The 21,028-nt window shown below is 42.6% G+C and overlaps 1 protein-coding gene across 2 annotated transcripts; it reads right to left on the bottom strand.

The window, feature by feature from the left end:
* Positions 1-2,899: 2,899 nt before the first annotated feature.
* Positions 2,900-20,565, bottom strand: LOC121303435 (cytochrome P450 2K1-like). Of its 2 annotated transcripts, none has more exons than XM_041234138.1 (9): positions 20,339-20,565; positions 12,918-13,083; positions 12,187-12,336; positions 11,675-11,835; positions 7,081-7,257; positions 6,230-6,368; positions 5,908-6,095; positions 4,335-4,476; positions 2,900-3,998 (listed from the first exon to the last, which is right to left on the bottom strand). In XM_041234138.1, exons 1-9 carry the CDS (start codon positions 20,537-20,539, stop codon positions 3,814-3,816), a joined length of 1,509 nt encoding a protein of 502 aa, XP_041090072.1. In that variant the 5' UTR covers positions 20,540-20,565; the 3' UTR covers positions 2,900-3,813. The 2 variants fall into 2 exon arrangements, with proteins under 2 accessions (XP_041090072.1, XP_041090073.1); XM_041234139.1 differs by having other exon boundaries at positions 4,335-4,431.
* Positions 20,566-21,028: the final 463 nt, after the last annotated feature.

The following is a 21,028-nucleotide window of genomic DNA, read 5'->3' as shown; positions in this document are numbered from 1 at the left end:
TATGCATTTCCCTACTGTGTTCAGTTTGAGAATTTATTTTTTATGCTGAACTTTGACAAAAGCTATAGAAGTCAACTGCATGTTCTTAGGTGTGAGTCAGAGCACAGCCACAGCCTATCAAATCAACTGATCAGCCAAAAAGCTTGAGCTGCAACACTCCTTGGTTATATCTTACAACTCAAGCAGCTACACTCTCTGTCTGGTCAACTCTCTTATGCTAATTTTATTGCTGAATGTGATTTTAGAATTAATATCACACAAAACTTTATGTATGCAAGCACTCTTTGTCTTCTCTGTATTTGGATAATGACATCACTTAAAATTCAAGGTTGATAGATTTGGATTTAAAACAAAGTCTAGTGTCTGCAACAAATATTCTGGCATTGCTACATTTTCTTTTATGTTGAATTTTGAATGTTGCAAAGAAAAAGAAATTATTTGCACTGTACCGGTTCCCTGAAAGAGAAGATGAACACCAAATTGAATACTTTTGGGATATGCCTGCTTGTCAGGTATTCGCTGAGCATTTTATATCAAAGCTGCTGATAGGCCCCTCCGCGCAGTAACGTCCTTGGTCCCGCCTCACCGAGGTAATAAATAGTCATTCAGCGGAGAATCGGTCTCTTTTGCACTGAACTTGTGAATGTGACTGATGCGACCTCACAAGGTTGCTGGTCATCTTCTCTTTCAGGGAACCGGGGTTACATCCATCCTTCCCTTTCAATTAGTTGGCCCAATGTAGGAGTGAGAGGGAAAGTTTATCTTCTAGACCGCCAATGATTTTGGGAAAAGTATACCAGAGCTGTCGTGAGGGACACTGAGCGGACAGCACCTGAGGGACATTTTGCTACCACCATTTAGTGTTGATGATGTGAGCGTGCAACCTCAAGGACCCTAGTGCCTATTCAAGGCATAGAGGGATCTACGACATTAAGTCGGTAGAACCTGGTAAATGTATGCAGGGTAGTCCAGCTAGCCGCAGTACATATATTGGTCAATGTGGCACCTCTGAAGAGGGCCCATGACGTAGCCACACCTCTGGTAACGCATTGCGCCTCAGTTTGAAGGGTACACCCCACGTCATGGCCGTAATCATTACATAAATCAGTATTGGCACGGTGTAGGTTACCTGTCATCGACGCGAATATTTCCTGAACTGGAGCCCAGGACCGCAAACGTGTATGTCTGCTTATACAGAGCCAGTCCTGACTCATGATAAGTGATATCGTATACTTTATGGACTTTGGCCCGTCTCCCTTAAATTGGAGGAATGTTCCTCCCCCGACCTTTAGAAGATCTGGGGGGACAACAAAAGTTCACTTTGTGTACATTAGTGGAATTCCTTCCGTTCGTCCAAAACACGCGTCCTATTGGCAAAGGTTTGTGCGAATGGCCTTGACACGTCTGTCACAGGACATCGAGTGACGTGGGGTGAACCGTCTCCACTATCCGATTGCTTATCCGACAAGGAAGTATCTCTCTATAAAGTCGACTCTATGGAATGTATGGGCTCAAACGGGGCCTTAGTGAGAGCCTCCAGTACCACGTCTAGACTCAATTCAGGGAGAATGTCCTTCTAATCCCCAGCATTGATTGACGGCGGTCGTGGGAAAGCTACCCTTACACAGTTCGTCTATCGACGATCAATGTGAAAGGTGCATCAGAGGGGGATTTACCTGCCTCTAGTAGATCTTGCAGAAACAGTAAAACAATTGCTATAGGGCAATACATGGGCGAGACGGATATCTCCATTTATAGAAGTGCAATGCTCTTCTGGAAGAAACACTTGTGTTCTGCAGTGTACTAACTACTGTGTCTGAGAGTCCTAGGGTGGACAGACGGTCCCATTCAGGGGACAGACCCACAGCTGGAGTCTGCCCAGTTCTGGGTGCTAGAGGGTGCTTTTCGCCTGGCTGAGGAGATCCATGCCCAGCGGGATCTCCCAGGGCTAGGCCCTTCAGCAGCTGGCAGAGGTTCGAAAACCAAAATCTGCTGATCCATCTGGGGGCTACCAGGAGAACTGTCGCCTTCTCTCTCCTGACCTTCTCTAGGAAGGCCAGGGAGCAGCGGTATTGGCAGGAAAGTGTATAAAAGACCAAACCCCGGCAAACACACGTTTCCCGTAGTTGTGTACGGATCGATATGGAGGTGTCGACGCTTCCCTCTTGGTACGTGAGGGCAATGAGTCGTCTCTGCCATGGCAAAGAAATCGACTTGGGTCTTCCCCGAAACGTTCCCAAATGCGTTGCACCACCTGAGGGTGCAGTCACCATTCTGATGGGTGAGAACCCTCACTGGAGAGGAGGTCCGCTGTCCAGTTCATCACTCCGGAAGATGTACAGCCCAGAGGGACAAGAGGTGCCTCTGTGCCCAGATCAGCAGCCAAAAGGCTATGTGGTGTAACCCCTGGGACCGAAGCCCTCTGTGGTGGTTCACATACGCAACCAGTGACACGTTGTCCGTGCCGAGAAGGGCATATTTGTTGCAGAGCACAGGGTGAAAATTTTGTAGCGCGAGGTGGACGGCTCTCAGCTCTAGCGCGTTTATGTGCAGGGATGTCCAGCGGCCCGACCAGGATCACTTTTTTATTTCCAGTAACAAAAATCAGCGTCCGATTCTCTATGTGCCACATTTAAGGGTACATTCCATAACTGCGTTTCCGTTATCGAGTAAGATCCATTTTCACATAAAGCAAATATGTGTTTTTTATTATTATTGAACTCAAAAATGAATATCTTTATTAATTAATTTTCACTTAAGAAATTAAATAGATTAAAAGTACTATTCAAAAATTTTTTGAAAAAATTGTAATATCCCGGAAAAAGGTCATTCTTCAGGGAGCTTACAGTGTTCAACCGCTATACACGTAAAACATGGATAGTCACAGTTGTGAGATATGTGCATTTTGACTCCTTTAGTGCAAGCTTCACGTGCCAAAATATAGTTGATCTAATTTTGTATGGGGTCGATTGTCAGAACAATTCAATGCTGTACAGCAACTTAGTTACAAGCAAACTCTCTAATCTTATACCATTATTTTCCAAAGTGATAATAAGAAGTGGCGTGGACATCACTGACAGAGATTATTTGTATGAGAGAGGGATAATAACCAGGTGATATTGTAGAGAGAATACGTGTTGAAATACCTAATAAAGGTAATTCATTAACATGGGTAATGGTTTTACTTTAATGAGCACTCTTAGTTACAACACATCGCCCAGCCGAGCTCAAGATCACAGAAAATAACACGCAGCACCGTTATCTCTTTAATGAATTCTATCAGAAAGGAAAATTATACGGAAAAAAAACAGAAAAGAAAATGAGTATCAATACAGCACAAGTCAGTATAATAATCTCAGCAAGCATAGCATTAAGATAATATCTCAGCTTCAGTGTAAATATCAATTACATGTAAAAGCAAGCATTCCTCAGTTGTCTAGAATTTGTCATTGTATAAAAACTAAGAAATAACCAGATTAAAGAATATGAATATACAAGCAGAGTAACTGTGAATATCAGTCAGAAATTCAGTGGCTGTAGTAAGGTCTAGCAGATGCAGTAAGGCAGGGTCGCAGTATCACAGGGTCTCAGTGTGATAGAATCCTGGCAGTTCAGTGGCTGAAGGGTCCAGTGTGAGGGGTCAGTGGCTGTAGTAAGGTCTAGCAGATGCAGTAAGGCAGGGTCGCAGTATCACAGGGTCTCAGTGTGATAGAATCCTGGCAGTTCAGTAGCTGAAGGGTCCAGTGTGAGGGGTCAGTGGCTGTAGTAAGGTCTAGCAGATGCAGTAAGGCAGGGTTGCAGTGTCACAGGGTCTCAGTGGCTCAGGGCGCACAGTTGGAATGGCTGGGGGCTGGAGGTGATTCCAGGGGTGGGGGTGAGGTCCAGTTGCTCAGGGCTGACCTCCTGGGGCAGGCGGAAGTGAAACTTCTGCAGGAGCATGGTGAAGAAGAGGAAGAGCTCCATCTTGGCAAGGGTCTCTCCAAGACACACCCTCCGACCTGGGGGGGGGGTTAGAGGATTACCGACTCAGGATTAGTAAAGCAGCAACATACTGATTTATATCCTGAAATGGAAGTTTGAATGAAAACAGGTTGTCTTCAATAATAAGCTTTCCGTATTGCATATATTGTATTGGTAGAATAATCTGAACTCGCATGTTTTCCTCTGAATCTGAAGGCTTCGTAGCGATTGTTACCTGTTCTATATTCCATTAGGAAACTGGTTGCTGGTTGCACCTCTATTGATAGCAGTTCCCTTTGCTGTTAAAATGCCAGGGTGGAGGGGGGTTAGCCCCTATCCTGTCTAACCTGGTCCCTTCTCTCTGACACACTGACCTGCTGAGAAAGGCATGAAGGCGTCTCTCTTGACAAACTTGCCCTGTGCGTCCAGGAAGTGGTTGGGGTTGAACTGGTGAGGGGTCTCCCACTGTGTCTTATCAGAGAGCACGGAGGAGAGCAGCGGGATCACCAGGGTACCCTGGGATGGACACACACTTACAGAAAGGTGAAATAACAAAGCTAACCTAATTTAATGAGACATGCCTGTTCTGTCAGCTATACTGATGAGGATACATTACTGTGCATTAATATCACTCATACTTTACTTGATATTGTTGTATTAACACAAATTCATTGATAAGAAAAAAGACAGAGCATTTGTTAAAACAAGTGTCAATCTTGCTTTTGGCAAAAATCTCATTCCAGAAGGAGTACTACTCTAGGAATGAACCCACTGTACTTATGAATTAGCCTCTTCAAAATGCAGAATACACTGCCTCCCCTATCTAATCTGAACCCTAACCCTCCCATATCTATCTCCAATCTGTCTAACCCAAACCCTAACCCTCTCCTATCTATCTGTGAAGATAGGAATGGCAGAACTTTCAATATGAAAGTTTATTTCAAGCACTTCGGTATACACATTGTGCTCCCATGAAAATACACAACCTCAGTTTATAAACAGTGATGCCATGTTGACAGTACAGTCCTATATCTTGCTGTATAAGAGCTCTTCACTATTCTTGTAACATTTCTATGGATACGATGACTACGCTTGATCCCCCCCCCCCCCCCCCCCCCCCCCCCCTGACTCCCACATCTCCCACTGGCAGACTAGCTGTATCCCCCTCTGCTCCCCCGCCTCCAGAGCCCGCTCCTCCTCCACCCTTGCCCCCCAGTGATGGAACGACCACCCCATGGATATCAGGACTGCTCATTCTCTGATCACTTTTCAGTGCCTCCTCAAGACACACCTGTTCAGACAACACCTGTAAACCTCACAACTCGACTAAACTGAACTATATGGCACTCACCTTTATCAGTACTTGCATCAGCTTGTATTTGCACTTAACTTCTCCACACTTTGCTGTATTCTACTACTGCTCTCAAGCATAATTATACTTTCTGTACTTGATTTTGCTCTTCAAGGTAACTGTATTCACACTTTTTGTAATTGCCCTTATTTGAAATCGTTCTTATCCATTTATTGTACTTACTCTTAAGAATTTACTCTTATAACCAAATATTTGTAAGTATAACAGCTCTTAATTGAAATCACTCTTACTAACATAATACTGATTTTATTTAATTTCTACTGAGTTATTCTATACCTGCTATTAATCTGGAATGTGACACTTTGTATCAACTGTAAGTCGCCCTGCTAAGAAATAAATAATAATATGAATATTCAATGTTTTCAATATTTCATGATTTTCTGATGTGCAAGTCAGATAGTGAAATAAAGAGCCAGCCTTGCATTACATGATGAGTGTTTGAAGTTGGACATGGAGGAACTGCAATGCCTTCAAACAGTCCTTGTTGGTTTATTAGTCTGTATGTTTTCCATTTGAACAAGAATGTGCAGGATGAAGTTGTGGACCTGACCACCCCTATACATTCTCTGTCTCACCTTGGGTATCCTGTACCCCCGGAAGGTGGTGTCCCCGGTGGTCTCGTGCAGTAGGTTCATGGGCACCACATTGCCCACTCTCTGAATCTCGTGCAGCACTGCATCCATGTAGGGCATGCTCTTCCTGTCCTCGGCCCGCGGGGGGCGCTCCCTCCCAATCACACTCTCAATCTCCTCCTGGACTTTTTCTGTCAGTCAGGAGGATTTACAAACACACTGCAATTACTGATATGAAGAGGTGCATCTGTTTCAGAGGACCCAGAATTCATTCAGTCAATCAATCACACACTCTCCCTGAAAGTGGGGGTACCCCCTCGCTCACCCTGAATGTGCGGGTACTTCATCATGAGCAGCAGCCCCCAGAGCAGGGTGGTAGAGGTGGTCTCAGTCCCTGCAGCGAACAGCTCCGACGCTGTGACTGCCATGTTATCCTCGTGGAAATATTTGGAGTTTCTGGCCTCCTGTAAAGCAATGAAGGGCAAAAAGATACAATCTATTGCAGGGGCAGTTCTATCAGTATATGTGTGACGTACAGGCAGAAACCTGTAATATCAGCAAAACTGATCAGCAGAGTTACTGGAGCTCAATAACCTGGCAAAATGAGCATTAAAACACTGAAGTGTTGATACAACAAATGTGTGTGTTTTGTAGTGGAGTTTGTAAAATTCATCACAGTAGTGTTGCTATTTTACCATGCTTCCTCCATGGTTATACTGTGCATTATGTTTATTAGCACACTTTACCTTACTTTGCTATTCTTTACAATGCTTCTCTATGCTTTGCCATGCTATATTGCACTTTGCTATGCTTTTACTATGGGAACCCTTTATAAGGGCAGCACTGCTGGTAGTAGTGTTGGTTACTGTATCAGCTGTACTGTATATGTAGATGGTAACACACACACACTGCAGTGTCCAGGCTATAGTGTGACACTTTCTATATCTGAACTCTTCAGTTCTGTACAGCACCTTGTAAACTCTCTAGTCTTGATAATGATCAAAGTGATATTATCAGGAGCTCATCCTCATTCACTCCCATTATATTCTGAGCTGGTTTCACTGTGTGAAGGCTTTTCCGCTAGATATGCAGTAAAACTGCACTTTTAATGCTCTAAGGCCACAATGTTTGTCCCTTTCAGTCCCTGATAGTGAGGCTCTGCTGTGCTAATATTACCTCTTCTCTCTGCCTGGAGATGAACGTGTCGATGAAGCTCCTCAGGTCATTGCTGTCCACAGTGTCTTTAAGATCCTTATATGTGTTTCTAAAGTACCCCTGAAACAATGTGCTGTTTGCATTTGCCTTCTTGTGATCAGACAGGAAGAAGCCCAGGAAAGGAAACATGTCACACAGCTGAAAGACAACGAGGAAGAGGGGGAGTTTAATGGTGGAAATGGCTGTAATGATCCTTGATTAAACGATTACTGTATTACTCTACACAATGTCACATTGAAAAAGATCTGGTCTCTTACTTTTCATAACATAACATAAAAATAACTAATGCAAATTCAGCCACATAAGTGGTACAAGTCATTATCTTACAAACTTCAGTGGACGATTGTATCAGTATTTTCAGGTTATAAAGTGGTCCACATGATTTTAGATGAAATACGCCTGTCTCTGTAAGGTCCCACAGTTGGGTAATGCATTCAAAGCAAAGATACTACCATGAAAACCAAGGAGCTTTCAAAACAACTTCAGGATAAAGTTGTGGAAAGGCACAGATCAGGGGAGTGGTATAAAAACATTTCAAAGGTATTGAATATCTCTTGGAGCACAGTCAAGTCGATCTTTAAGAAGTGGAAGGCATACGGCACCACCCAGAATCTACTTAGAGCAGGCCGTCCTCCCAAACTGAGCAGCCGGGTAAGAAGGGCATTGGTCAGAAAAGCCACCATGAGGCCAATGACAACTCTGAAAGACGTACATCGTTCCATGGTTGAGATGGGAGAAACTGTCCTTGTGTCAACAATAGCTGATGTACTCATCAAATCTGGTCTGTATGAAAGAGATGCAAAAAGGAAGCCATTTCTGAAAAAAAAGCCCATGTAAAATATCGCTTGGAATTTGCAAAAAGGCATGTGGGAAACTCTGAAAAGATGTGGTGGTCCGATGAAATAAAAATGGAACTATTTGGCCTAAATGCAAAGCGTTATGTCTGGCGCAAACCCAACACAGCACAACACCCAGGTAATACCATCCCTACTGTGAAGCATCGTGGTGGCAGCATCATGCTATGGGGATGCTTTTCTTCGACAGGGACTGGGAAGCTTGTCAGGGTAGCGGGCAAAAATGGATAGAGCTAAATACAGGCAAATCCTTGAGGAAAACCTGTTTCAGTCTGCAAAAGACCTAAGACTGGAGACGGAAATTCACCTTTCAGCAGGACAATGAACCTAAGCACACAGCCAAAGCGACACTGGAGTGGCTTAAAAACAAGAAAGTGAAAGTCCTAGAGTTGCCCAGTCAAAGCCCGGACTTGTATCCAATTGAGAATCTGTGGCAAGACTTGAAGATTGCTGTCCACCAACGATCCCCATCCAACTTGACAGAGCTTGAACAATTTTGCCAAGAAGAATCGACGAATACTGCACGATTCAGATGTGCAAACCTGGTAGAGACCTACCCCAAAATACTCACAGCTGTAATTAGTGCCAAAGGTGGTTCTACCAAGTATTGACTCAAGGGGTGAATACTTATCTAACCAAGACATTTCAGTTTTTTTATATTTTTCATTAACTGTTTCAGAATAAAAATTCTCTTGCCTCTTCAAAGTGTTGAGTAGGTTGTGTAAATCAAAGGAAAAAAAATCCCATTTAAATGCATCAAGATTTCAGATTGTAACACAACAAATTGTGAAAACGTCCAAGGGGGTGAATACTTATTATAGGCACCATACCTTTTTATTTGACAGGCAAGAATTATAGAATTAATTAAAATTGCTATTCTTTTGCCATCAAGTTGTCCTCCTTGATAGTTACCTCAGGGTCCAGCAGCCAGTCCCATCTTTCCCTCGATGGCGCGGGACACTCCCCCACCCCACCCCCCCACCCAGGGATGCTGGATTCATGACCTCCCCCCTCATGGGCATTGGATACTCTCCCCTTCCACCCCTCATGGGTGCTGAATGTTCTGCCTCCCCCCTCAAGGGCGCTGGATGCTCGCCTACCCCCCTCATGGGTGCTGGATGTTCAGGCTCCCCCCTCAAGGGAGTGGATGCTCGCCTCTCCCCTCATGGGTGCTGGACGCTTGGGCTCCCCCCTCATGGGTGCTGGATGCTCGCCTCCCCCTCATGGGTGCTGGACACTCGACCCCCCCCTCATGGGTGCTGGATGCTCGGGCTCCCCCCTCATGGGTGCTGGACACTGACCCCCCCCCCATGGGTGCTGAAAGCTCAGGCTCCACCCTCATGGGTGCTGGACACTCGACCCCCCCCTCATGGGTGCTGGACACTCGACCCCCCCCCCCCCCCTGGGTGCTGGACACTCGAACCCCCCCTCAAACTTGACCCCCCCCCATCATGGGTGCTGGACACTTGGACTCCCCCATCGTGGGTGCTGGCGCTTATACCACCCCAGCAGGAACTCCAACTCAAGCTGACCAGGCCGGGCTCTGCGTCTGCGAGGCACCAACCTTGGTCCTTGAGGCAGGTAAGGAAGTTGTTCTGGTCCATCTGCGGCGGTGGTAATCCATTCCTTCACGGTCTCCACCTCACCCTGATTGAAGGCCTTCATGAAGAGGGGGTCTTCTCAGGGACACACATCTGGGAGGTGCCCATGCTCCAGACATACAAGGCACCACAGAGCCCCTGCTTCCTTTAACTGGCATTGATGGTCATGCCATTTCTCCATGTATTCCTCTCATACCATTTTTTTCTCCAAAAAAACACATACAACAAAAAAATGTATTCTTCAAAAAAACTTACTTGCAGTACTTTCCTGGCCTGAGTATGTGCTGTTTCCCATATCTGAACAACATGGCTTTGGGTGACGTCAGACTAAAGAGACTGACACCAATACTGCGGGACGAAGCAATATAACGAAATAACATTTTTAAACAAAACAAAATAAAACACTTTACACCAAACAAAAAGGCACGTTGGCCAAAACAAATAATGAACAGAGACAAACAAGCATCATGCTGGTCCTAATCCAGCACGAGTAGCAATTGTTTATATATTTATATTTTCACTCACATCTCTCTCTCTTACTCCCTGAACACCCAATCCAGACTGAGAGGTTCCTGTCTGGTATGCAGCTGTGCCCGAGTTCGATTGCTTGTCAATCATTCAGTCGGGCTCAGGCACATTCTATACGTGAATTGATTTGGCAGGAGAAGCAATTAACCCTTCCCTGCTGACCTAAAACAGTGCAAAAATCCATGTGTGCGTTGCACAAGGGGGGGGATATGTAATAAGTTGAGCAGCCCTGTTCAGTATTTATTTTAGAATGGGATTTCCCCTCCGCCCCTGTGTTATTTTGTATTTGTTTTTTTTTTTTTGTATGTATTTGTATATATGATGGTGTGGCCGTGCATTTTGTTGTTATTGTTTTGTATATGTTTTGCAGTGTGGATGGGAAGCCCCACCCACATTAAAAACCCGTGCAGAAGGTGGCCATCTCCCAAATGAATTAAGTGATTAATTTGTTGCTAATCGGGAGATGGTCATCTGTATAAAAACCCTGCATTTTTCCCTGCTCGGGGTGGTGTGTTCAGAGGAACTAGAGAGCGAGAGGAATTTAAAAACGAAAGTGAAACTTAAAGGATCAGTGAAGGCGGCCCACAAAGTTGAGACAAAGCACTAGGTATGACGTCACCACAACGCCATTTCCGGCCACATGGGTCAAAAAACCAGGGAATGCCCACAAAGCACTGAGACTTTGCAAGGCTTTTCAACACAACTCTGAAATTTAAAATAGGACGTCTGTTTTGGGCTACTCTTGTGATAATAAAAACTTGTGCAAGTCCCCCTACGCCGTTGCATCTCTTTTGAAAATGAGGCCCTGTAGCAGGGCGGTAGGAAAGCCCTGCTGTTTAAAGAATTTTGTTTATTTTTAGAACGGGGTCTCCCCCTCCGCCCCTGTGTTATTTATGTATTATGATTTATTGTATTTGTTATAAATGACGGGATAGCCGTTTGTTTTGTTTATTGTTTTGTATATGATTTGCAGCGTGGATGGGAAGCCCCATGCACGTTGATTTAAACCTTGTGTTAATGTGTGGCTGTAGGCTAGTGCATTGGTAAACTAGCTGGCAGGCAGACATATTAATAAACTCGTGCAGATTATGGCCGAGGGGGTAATAGACTAATTACGAACTAGTTAAACCCCTCGGCCACGGTATTTAAGGCTGCAGCTCTCCCTGCTCTGTGTGGCTGTACGGAGGAGAGAGAGAGAGAGAGAGAGAGAGATGTTAATTTATAGTAAGTATAGGACCAGTGAAGGCGAATGCCCAGCACTGTAGTCATAGTTATTATTATTTTGTGTTCACGATTTGTTTTTGTTCAAAATGGCGCACGCCGCATCTTTTTGAAACTGCAGATTCCTTGGTTGTTGTTCGTCCTTCTTCTGGTCTGACGTCACTGCTCAGCCATTTCCTGCCACAGGCCCTTAATCTACAAGTTTGTTGCAACTGCCCCTTGGTTTCTTCAGTTTTAACAATTTGTTGTAATAATTAAATAATAACTCCAGCTTTATAAATCTGATCTGAATGCAGCAGACATTAGCAGAGATGATCAATTTGAGCAGGAGATCTAATCACTACACTGTACCTGTGTCTTGGGGCTCACAATCAGCTTGAGGTTTTCATTCAGAATTCTTTGCAGATTTAGAAACTGTGGATCGTTGTAGTCGAAGCGGTCTCCGAACACGATGGAGCAGATGATGTTGGAGACAGCAGAGTTGATGATGATTTGGGGGTCAAAGGCTTTTCCTTATAGTGGGGGAACAAGAAAAGCCATCTGTAACTTCAAAACCTTAACAAGAATCATAAGATAAAACTATAAGAAACAAAATAAAGTATTTTTACGGCACTAAAAGAAAGCAGTAGCCAAAACATTAGTCTACTTTCTTCAGAGGAAGGCACTAGGTAAAACGTTAGTCTACTTGACAAAGTCACAACAGAAAGAGCAGAGCAGAATCTGTAGCACAAACCAGAAACAGATTTGTCAAATCTTTAACAAGCTTGGGGGAAAACACACAGCTGCAGAATCTGAGACTGGTCTGGGTTTTGTGCCCATTGAGGGTCAACCCCTTGTTATCTCGCTCTTGGTCTGGTCATCACCTTTGTGGGACTGGAAGACCTCCACAAGTTTCTGGGACTCCTCAATGATCCGGTCCTCAATGGTCTTCTTCCCCATCCCAAAGTCCCGCAGAATGGAGAGGGTGAATCGACGCATCACCCTCCAGGACTCCCCCTTACCGAAGATAATACCTGTGGGAATCATGAACACAGCATACTGGTGATACACTATGAAACCAGCTTGAAACTCAAGCTCATTCCAGTATCAACCTGGAGCTGCCTGCAGCCTGGTCCAAGACTGCAATATGTAAACTAATCAATGATCACCTATCATACATACTATTCTATTGGTCCGTCTGCAACATTCTGTTGGTATGGATGTAGAAATACAACAGTAAGGACCACCACATAAAACAATGAGGTATTTCCTACATCCTCTAGGGGCAGAGTGGTGCAGGGGGGCAGGTTAATGGTTACACTCTGGTGGACCAGATGAACTTGGAGGTTAGACATGATTCTGAGAGCTCTATTTAGTGACAAATGATACAAAATGAATCTAAACATGAATAATAATTAATTAGTTAAGAGAATTGATGGAGTGTCACCGACAAAAAGCTCATGAAATCTTCATTTTCATGTTTCTTTCCCCAAAGAACTGATATTTAGGCATCAATGATTTTTTCCCCACTATTAACATAAAAATGTATTCAAGAAATTGTGTTTTTTCAAACTAGACCCAGTCCAGTAACAGACCTTATAGACCTCTCTCTTACCATTCCCGCCTTTAGAGAAATGATCTGTGGTGTGCATCTGGCCTCTCCCTGAGAAGTCGTCTGCTTGGGTTACTAGAGCCTCCTTGACCGCCTCATAGCCTGTCAAAACCACATACTTCTTGGGACCCATGTGGAAGGTGAACACATTGCCGTACGTCTCTGAGAGCTGGAGAGAGAAGAGGAGAGATGGATCTCAAAGCAATCCCAGGGAAGTCTACTCGTTAGAACCTTGAATTTAAGTGGCATGTTCCACTCATTACAGTGGCTTAGTGTCAGTAGTGCACAGTAGTGCATGTGCACCACCAATGTCAAGAAAATGTGTGCCGTGCACTACCAACATTTCTGTGCTGTTCCTAAAACTCTTCCTCTGTCTGGATGCTGTGAGGATGACTGGGATTTTCCTCTCTGCCAGCCTGTTGCTCTCATGTCAGTCACGTGTCAGTCAGTCTATCCTTTGGCTAGAGCTACAAATTCTTGTGTTTTTCTGAAGTCAGCGGCTGGTATGAGCCGTGAGGCAGAGGTACCTTCAGTTTTTATAATTTTTTGTTTGATCCATCATGGTAGCCAGGTAGCCAAGCTTTTTAAAAATGTATAATGCATTTGCATTTTGTGACATTTGTGTTATAGTTATCAGTACCAATTATCAATGTGACAGTTCACACTCTAACATGAAATACTGTACTACTATTATGGCTTCCAGTAGACTTTTGCAATATAATTTTGTAGTTTCTTTGATTACATGATGTTAAATAAAAGTCTTTAATTATGCTCATATAGTGTATTTTTTATTATGTCTCAATTGTAAAATTGTAGGTGATGCAAAACTTTTGGTCATAGCTGTATTTTACTACAGTACAGGTTTGCCTACTGTTTTGTAGTTTGGAAATTTGACATATGCACCCTGTGTGCGCGTATATTATATATAAAATACACCCTTGCTAGAATGCCCTTCGCTATAACGAACCTGGCCCCTGGATCCCAAATTAATAAAACCCAAAAACCATGTCTTAATAAGAAGCACGGTGTGTAAGTGCCTCAAAACGAAAATTGAGGAATGACACTGACCCGATTTTGGGGATGGAACCTTATAATTGTGATCAGACAGAGAGCGAGAGATCTGCTTCCACAACCTTTCAATTAAAATATAATGTGGTATTTTTCTGTACTAATATAACAAACTATGGGTGACTATTCCTTTATATGAATTATCATGTTATGCACGAATGTAAGAATTGGCTTTCTGTGGTGGTGTACTTTTTTCTTTCAAATAACATATATATATATATATATATATATATATATATATATATATATATATATATATATATATATATATATATATATATATATATATATATATATATATATATATATATCAAATATTCGGCCCCCATCCCTTTTTTCACATTTAAGAGTCTCAGCCTGGGATTTTGATGCATTAGATTGGGAATTTTTATTTGTGAGTCACACATCCTTCTTCACAGAGTCCCCTCAAAAAAGAAAGAAAATAGTAAACAATAAAATAATAAAACTTAAAAAACTGAAATGTCATCATTTTTTAAGTATTCATCCCCCTGGGTCAATACTTGGTTGAACCACCTCTGGCAGCTATTATAGCCAGTAGTCTTTTCGGATAAGTCTCTATTAACTTTGCACGCTGTGATGAAGCAATATTTGCCCATTCCTCCTTGCAAAATTGCTCAAGCTGTGTCAAGTTAGTTGGGGAACGGTGATGGACAGCAATTTTGAGGTCATGCCACAGATGTTCAATGGGATTAAGGTCAGGACTCTGACTGGGCCACTCAAGGACATCCATTTTCTTCATTTTAAGCTGCTTCAGCGTTGTTCTGGCAGTGTGCTTTGGGTCATTGTTCTGTTGAAAGACAAACTTCTTCCGCAGTTTTTTTTGTCTGAGGGGCACAGGTTTTTATCCAGGATTTCACTGTATTGTGCGCCATTCATCCTCCTTTGAATCCTGTCAATATTGCCAGTCCCTGCTGCTGAAAAGCATCCCCATAACATGATGCTCCCACCGCCATGCTTCACGGTGGTGATGGTGTTGTCTGGCTGGTGTGCAGTGTTTGATTTGCGCCATACATACCGCTTAGCGTTCAGGCCAAAAAGTTCCACTTTAATCTCATCAGACCATAAGATGTTCTGCCACAACTGCAAAACTGCCAAAACTCTTTGCGGGCAAGGATATGTTTTTTTTCAGCCAGGGCTTCTTCCTTGCCACTCTCCCTTAAAGGCCCTTTTTGTGGAATGCCTTGGAGATTGTTGATACATGAACATCCTCGTCCATCGCAGCTGCTGACTTCTGTAACTCATTCAGAGTCACAGTTGGCCTCACAGTAGCTTCCCTAAGAAGTGCCCTTCTTGCCTGGCAACTAAGTTTAGAGTGGCGGCCTGATCTAGGCAGTGTGGTGGTAGTTTTGTATTTTTCCCACTTCTGTACGATGGGCTGCACTGAGCTCCAAGGGATGTTCAATGCCTTTGAAATGGTTTTGTACCCTTCCCCATATTTATGCTTCTCTATAATCACATCCCTGACTTGCTTGGAATGCTCTTTCGTCTTCATTTTGATTCTTTTGAAAGTCTCTGCCATACTGTGGGACCATACAGAGAGCGAGCAGTATTTATCCTCACAGATTCATTTAAAGCAGGTGATCCACTAATTTCTTACACAATTGTATGACTTGTTGAGGTAATATATTGCACATGAGCAAATTTAGACTTGCAATTACAAAGGGTATGAATACTTTTTTAATCTGATAATTTCCGTTTTTCATTTTTAGTAAATTGTTGAAAGCTTTTGGAATTTTTCTTTTGATTTGACATGGTGCTCAAGGCTTTGTAGATCAGTGGGAAAAATGCTAATTTAATCTATTTCAAATTCTGAATCTGAGACTCAAATGTGAAAAAGGGGATGGGGGCTGAATACTTTTTAAAGGCACTGATATATATTCATATATATAAAATGGCTTGGATAAATAAATTAAGTGCTGTGATTGGCTGAACAAGATCACATGACTGTGTGGTAATAATTGTCTTACCGCACGGTATGACATCATAAACCAACTTACTTACCTGATCTAGTAATATTACTACATATTAATAGTAACAATTACCTAAACAGTGTTTCTGTGGGTAAAAATGTCAACATACAACTGAAACAGCATTTAAATTACTTAATTTGTTGTTTTTTTCATCTCTGTTACTAAGAATTACAGAAAAATTGGCAAATATACTGTGGTATTTATTTAGTCAGAGAACAGAACAAAGAAAACTCAGAAGCAAGCAGTAGCAGTAACACTATTCAAAAGCCATCTGAGAAATCACCATGCATGTCTAACTCAGCCTGTAATATACTGTATATGCAGCAGCTGCATCTCCTTATTAAACTAAATAGTGAGTATGCAATATTTAATCTCTACACAACAGATACATCTCACCACTACCCTCCGATTTCAGAAACATATTGTAGTCGAAGAGAACTTCTCTGATGTTTCGTACTTATCATTATTTCTTCTTACAAAAAAAAAACAAACAAAAAAAAACACAACACTCGGAATCCCCTCCCTCAATTGCCAATGCAGAGCAGTGTTTCCCTACCTGTAAGCTTTCCCACTCGTGTGACGACATATTCATGTAACAGACATGGACCAATCAAAAAGCGAGACTGTTATGTGGTTCCATCCCAAAAAACCAGGCCAGTGTCCTACCTCCGAAAATCATTTTATGTTGTAACAAAGCTGGGAAATATATTGATTGTTTGAAAAAAGGAGTAACGCAGGCATCTCTCTCGTGAATATAGTCTGTCAAAAAGAATTCTGTTTTTTCATGTCAGATTGAGTTTGAATAAAAGTTTAACTTCAATTTGGTATTTCTTGCTTTCTGTACTGTGTTTTAATTATATAATATAGTCAGGTGTATGATTAAACAATTATACCAAACAGGTGCTAATGATCATCAATTCAATATGTAGGTTGAAACACAATCATTAACTGAAACAGAAACATCTGTGTAGGAGGAATAAAACTGGGTGAGGAACAGCCAAACTCAGCTAACAAGGTGAGGTTGCTGAAGACAGTTTACTGTCAAAAGTCATACACCATGGCAAGACTGAGCACACCAATAAGACACAAGGTAGTTATACTGCATCAGCAAGGTCTCTCCCAGGCAGAAATTTCAAGGCAGACAGGGGTTTCCAGAAGTGCTGTCCAAGCTCTTTTGAAGAAGCACAAATAAACGGGCAACGTTGAGGACCGCAGACACAGTGGTCGGCCAAGGAAACTTACTGCGGCAGATGAAAGACACATCATGCTTACTTCCCTTCGCAATCGGAAAATGTCCAGCAGTGCCATCAGCTCAGAATTGGCAGAAAACAGTGGAACCCTGGTACACCCATCTACTGTCTGGAGAAGTCTGGTCAGAAGTGGCCTTCATGGAAGACTTGTGGTCCAAAAAGCCATACCTCCGACATGGAAACAAGGCCAAGCGACTCAACTATGCACGAAAACACAGGAACTGGGTGCAGAAAAATGGCAGCAGGTGCTCTGGACTGATGAGTCACAGGCAATCCGTCACGATAGCGGTGTGCACGAATGAGTGTCAGCAGGCAACAGTGAAGCATGGTGGAGCTTCCTTGCAAGTTTGGGGCTACATTTCTGCAAATGGATTTGGGGATTTGGTCAGAAATAATGGTCTCCTCAATGTTGAGATGTACAGGCAAATACTTATTCATCATGCAATACCATCAGGGAGGCATCTGATTGGCCCCAAATTTATTCTGCAGAATGACAACGACCCCAAACACACAGCGAAAGTCACTAAGAACTATCTTCAGCGTAAAGTGGAACAAGGAGTCCTAGAAGTGATGGTATGGCCCCCACAGAGCCCTGATCTCAACATCATCGAGTCTGTCTGGGATTACATGAAGAGAGAGAAGCAACTGAGTCTGCCTAAATCCACAGAAGAACTGTGGTTAGTTATCCAAGATGTTTGGGCCAAAAAACTGTGTGCAAGTGTACCTAGAAGAATTGATGCTGTTTTGAAGGCAAAGGGTGGTCAGACCAAATATTGATTTATCGTATTGACAGAAGTTAGAGATAAAGTAATACAAATGTATTGATTAAGGAAAGGGTACAAAATAATATCCAAGTGTTTGGATATCCCAGTGAGCACAGTTGGATCAATAATCAGGAAATGGAAGTTGCATCACACCACCCAGGCACTGCCAAGAAAAGACCGTCCCTCAAAACTCAGCACTCTAATAAAAAGGAGACTTGAGAGAAGCCACAGAGAGGCCAACAATCACTTTGAAGGAGTGTGGAAGGGTGGTAGGTAATTCACTGACACAGGAGACAGACAGGTGAATTTGGCAACACCGCACAGGTGCCCCATCTGAAAGCACATCTGGAGTTTGCCAGAAAGCATGAGAGTGACCCAGCTGCGATGTGGGAAAAGGTTTTGTAGTCAGATGAGACCAAGATAGAGCTTTTTTGCCATAACTCAAAGCGCTATGTGTGGCGCAAACCTAACACTGCCCATGCCTCAAGACACACCATCCCTACAGTGAAGTATGGTGGTGGCAGCATCATGCTGTGGGGATGCTGATCATCAGCAGGGACTGGGCATCTTGTTACAATTGAAGGAAGAATGGATGGAGCAAATTACAGGAAAATACTGCAAAGGAATCTGCTTCAGTCCGCTAAAAAACTGAAGCTTGGGAGGAAATTCACCTTTCAGCAGGAAAATGATCCCAAGCACAAGGCCAAAGCAACATTGGAGTGGCTCAAGAACAAAAAGGTGAATGTCCTACAGTGGCCCAGTCAAAGTCCTGATCTCAATCCCCTTGAGAATCTGTGGCACTATTTGAAAATTGCGGTCCACAAGCGTCGTCCAACCAACCTGAACAACCTGGAGCAGATCTGCCAAGAAGAATGGGCCAAAATCACTCCGACACTGTGAGCAAAGCTGGTACATACTTACCCCAAAATACTTAAAGCTGTTATTGCAGCGAAAGGTGGCTCTACCAAATATTAATGTGTGGGGGTTCAATATTTGTGCAAGCAAGATATTTCAGTTTTTTATTTTTCTTAAAAATATTTCCCAACATAAAACCAATGTCACCTTACAATAATTGATTTTGAGTTTAAGTGTTTTAAAATAAAATATCAAACAGAATGAAATTTCAATGTACCATTCGTTATTCAGTAATATGAGAGATTTGGTCAGGGGTCTGAATACTTTTGCAAGGCACTGTGTGTGTGTGTGTGTATATATATAATTTAGGAAAAACTATAAAAGTTTTGTAAATAAATATATATTGTAGTGAGCTGTGTGGGTACTCATGAAAGAAGATGCAGGAATCCAGGAAAAAGAAAGTTTTTTATTATACATGAACTGGCCAGTAAAACAGCACTCATTACCATCAACAACACAAGGCTTACCGCACTACTTATATACAACATGAGCGGGCTTGTTTGTAGGGTTAGGGATGGAAAAACAGCAAATCTATTTTGATGTAATGTCTGTCAGTTTCCATACAGCTCACACTGGTGTGTGAATGATGTCAGTGTGTGGAACTATACCCTGAATAATATAGAATATTATAATATCTGAAATAGGTTATCATTGCAGCATATAAAGAAATCAAGTTATTCAAGTCAAGTGTCTTCATGAATGTAATTGATGGTGTTTATTAAAGAGAGGACACTGAGCGGAGGGTCTGGGCTGCACAGGAGAGAAGAAAGGAGAGCAGTGCAGGAACACTGTAGAAGCAGGACCTGTGTTGAATGAATTGTGAGTAATAAGAAGGTTACACTGAGTCATGAAACTGCACAGATACAAGGCTGTGGGGCCCCTAACTGAGTGCAGAGAGGCTCAGCTGCAGTAGAAGCTCCGGCGACAGCGCTAGTGTAGGTCTGGCCCTGGATTACAGGTACATTATTATGAAGACTGCGCCATAAACATTGCTTTAATTCAGTGTGTCTCTCATTTCTTTAACAGGTCATTTGATGGGTGGTACTTTTAATCCTTGAGGAGTTTTTATTCTAATTCAGAATTAAAGAATATTTACCAATGCAATATTCATTTTGTGTTTTTGCCCCATTCTTCTCTGTTTTCCTATGATAGCCTATGCTTTCACTATACTTCACTACACATGTCTATGTTTTTACCATTGTAACAACTGTATAAAGGAATTGTTGTGTTACACATTCATATGTCAGATCAGATTAGGGCATGATTTTACTACTCCTGTCTGCATGTTATATTTATTGGCAGATGTTATGGGCACTAAGACAACTGATTTCACTGCTGAGTAGTTGCACAAAACATTTCTTTAAATACAATACCAATCCCCCTCTAAATGCTAAAAGAAACTAAACAGTTTCTGCCTGGTCCACAGTGCCACTCACCTTACTCAGCGTTTTGTACGGCCGGTGCAGGTCCAGAATGTTCAGGTTCCCAATAACAGGTAGAGCCGGCGGGCCGGGGGGGAAGCTGTAATTAGACGACTTGGAGGATTTCCAGTAAAAGTATAAAAATATAAAACCAGTTAAAACTAAAGCCAGAGACACCATGGAGGTGTGTGCTAGGAGCACGCTAATCACAGACATGTTTGTCAGGAACACAGACACCTCGGCTCTCTGTTAATTATCTCAGAGTTCAGAATAACGGTCTTGGGTTTGGGCAGTGTTTAAATAGAGTGGCACACACAGTGGGCGTGGCTTCAGAAGGACTTCATCAGGTTCTTGCTGAGCAAGGTAAAGGTTGTTGATGTTTTGGAATGGTTTGCAGCATTATAATATTCTGAGAATGTTGGGTAAACAGGTAAGATTTTTTGCTGTTGATGTTCTGCTTTACTTTTCAAAACCTTATGACATTGCTTAGATAAAAAGGCAAAAAAGACATGATATCGTTAATGTATTTACAAAATAATGCAGTTGAGTTATAATACCCTGGAAATGCTTGTATAGTTAATGTGATGTACAGAGCTTGTAATAATACAGTTCAGTTATAATACCCTGGCAATGCTTGTATAGTTAATGTAATGTACAGAGCTTGTAATAATACAGTTCAGTTATAATACCCTGGCAATGCTTGTA

Source organism: Polyodon spathula, chromosome 32 (assembly GCF_017654505.1).
Source record: "Polyodon spathula isolate WHYD16114869_AA chromosome 32, ASM1765450v1, whole genome shotgun sequence".
Taxonomy (NCBI): domain Eukaryota; kingdom Metazoa; phylum Chordata; class Actinopteri; order Acipenseriformes; family Polyodontidae; genus Polyodon; species Polyodon spathula.
This window is presented reverse-complemented; position numbering and strand designations above follow the sequence as displayed.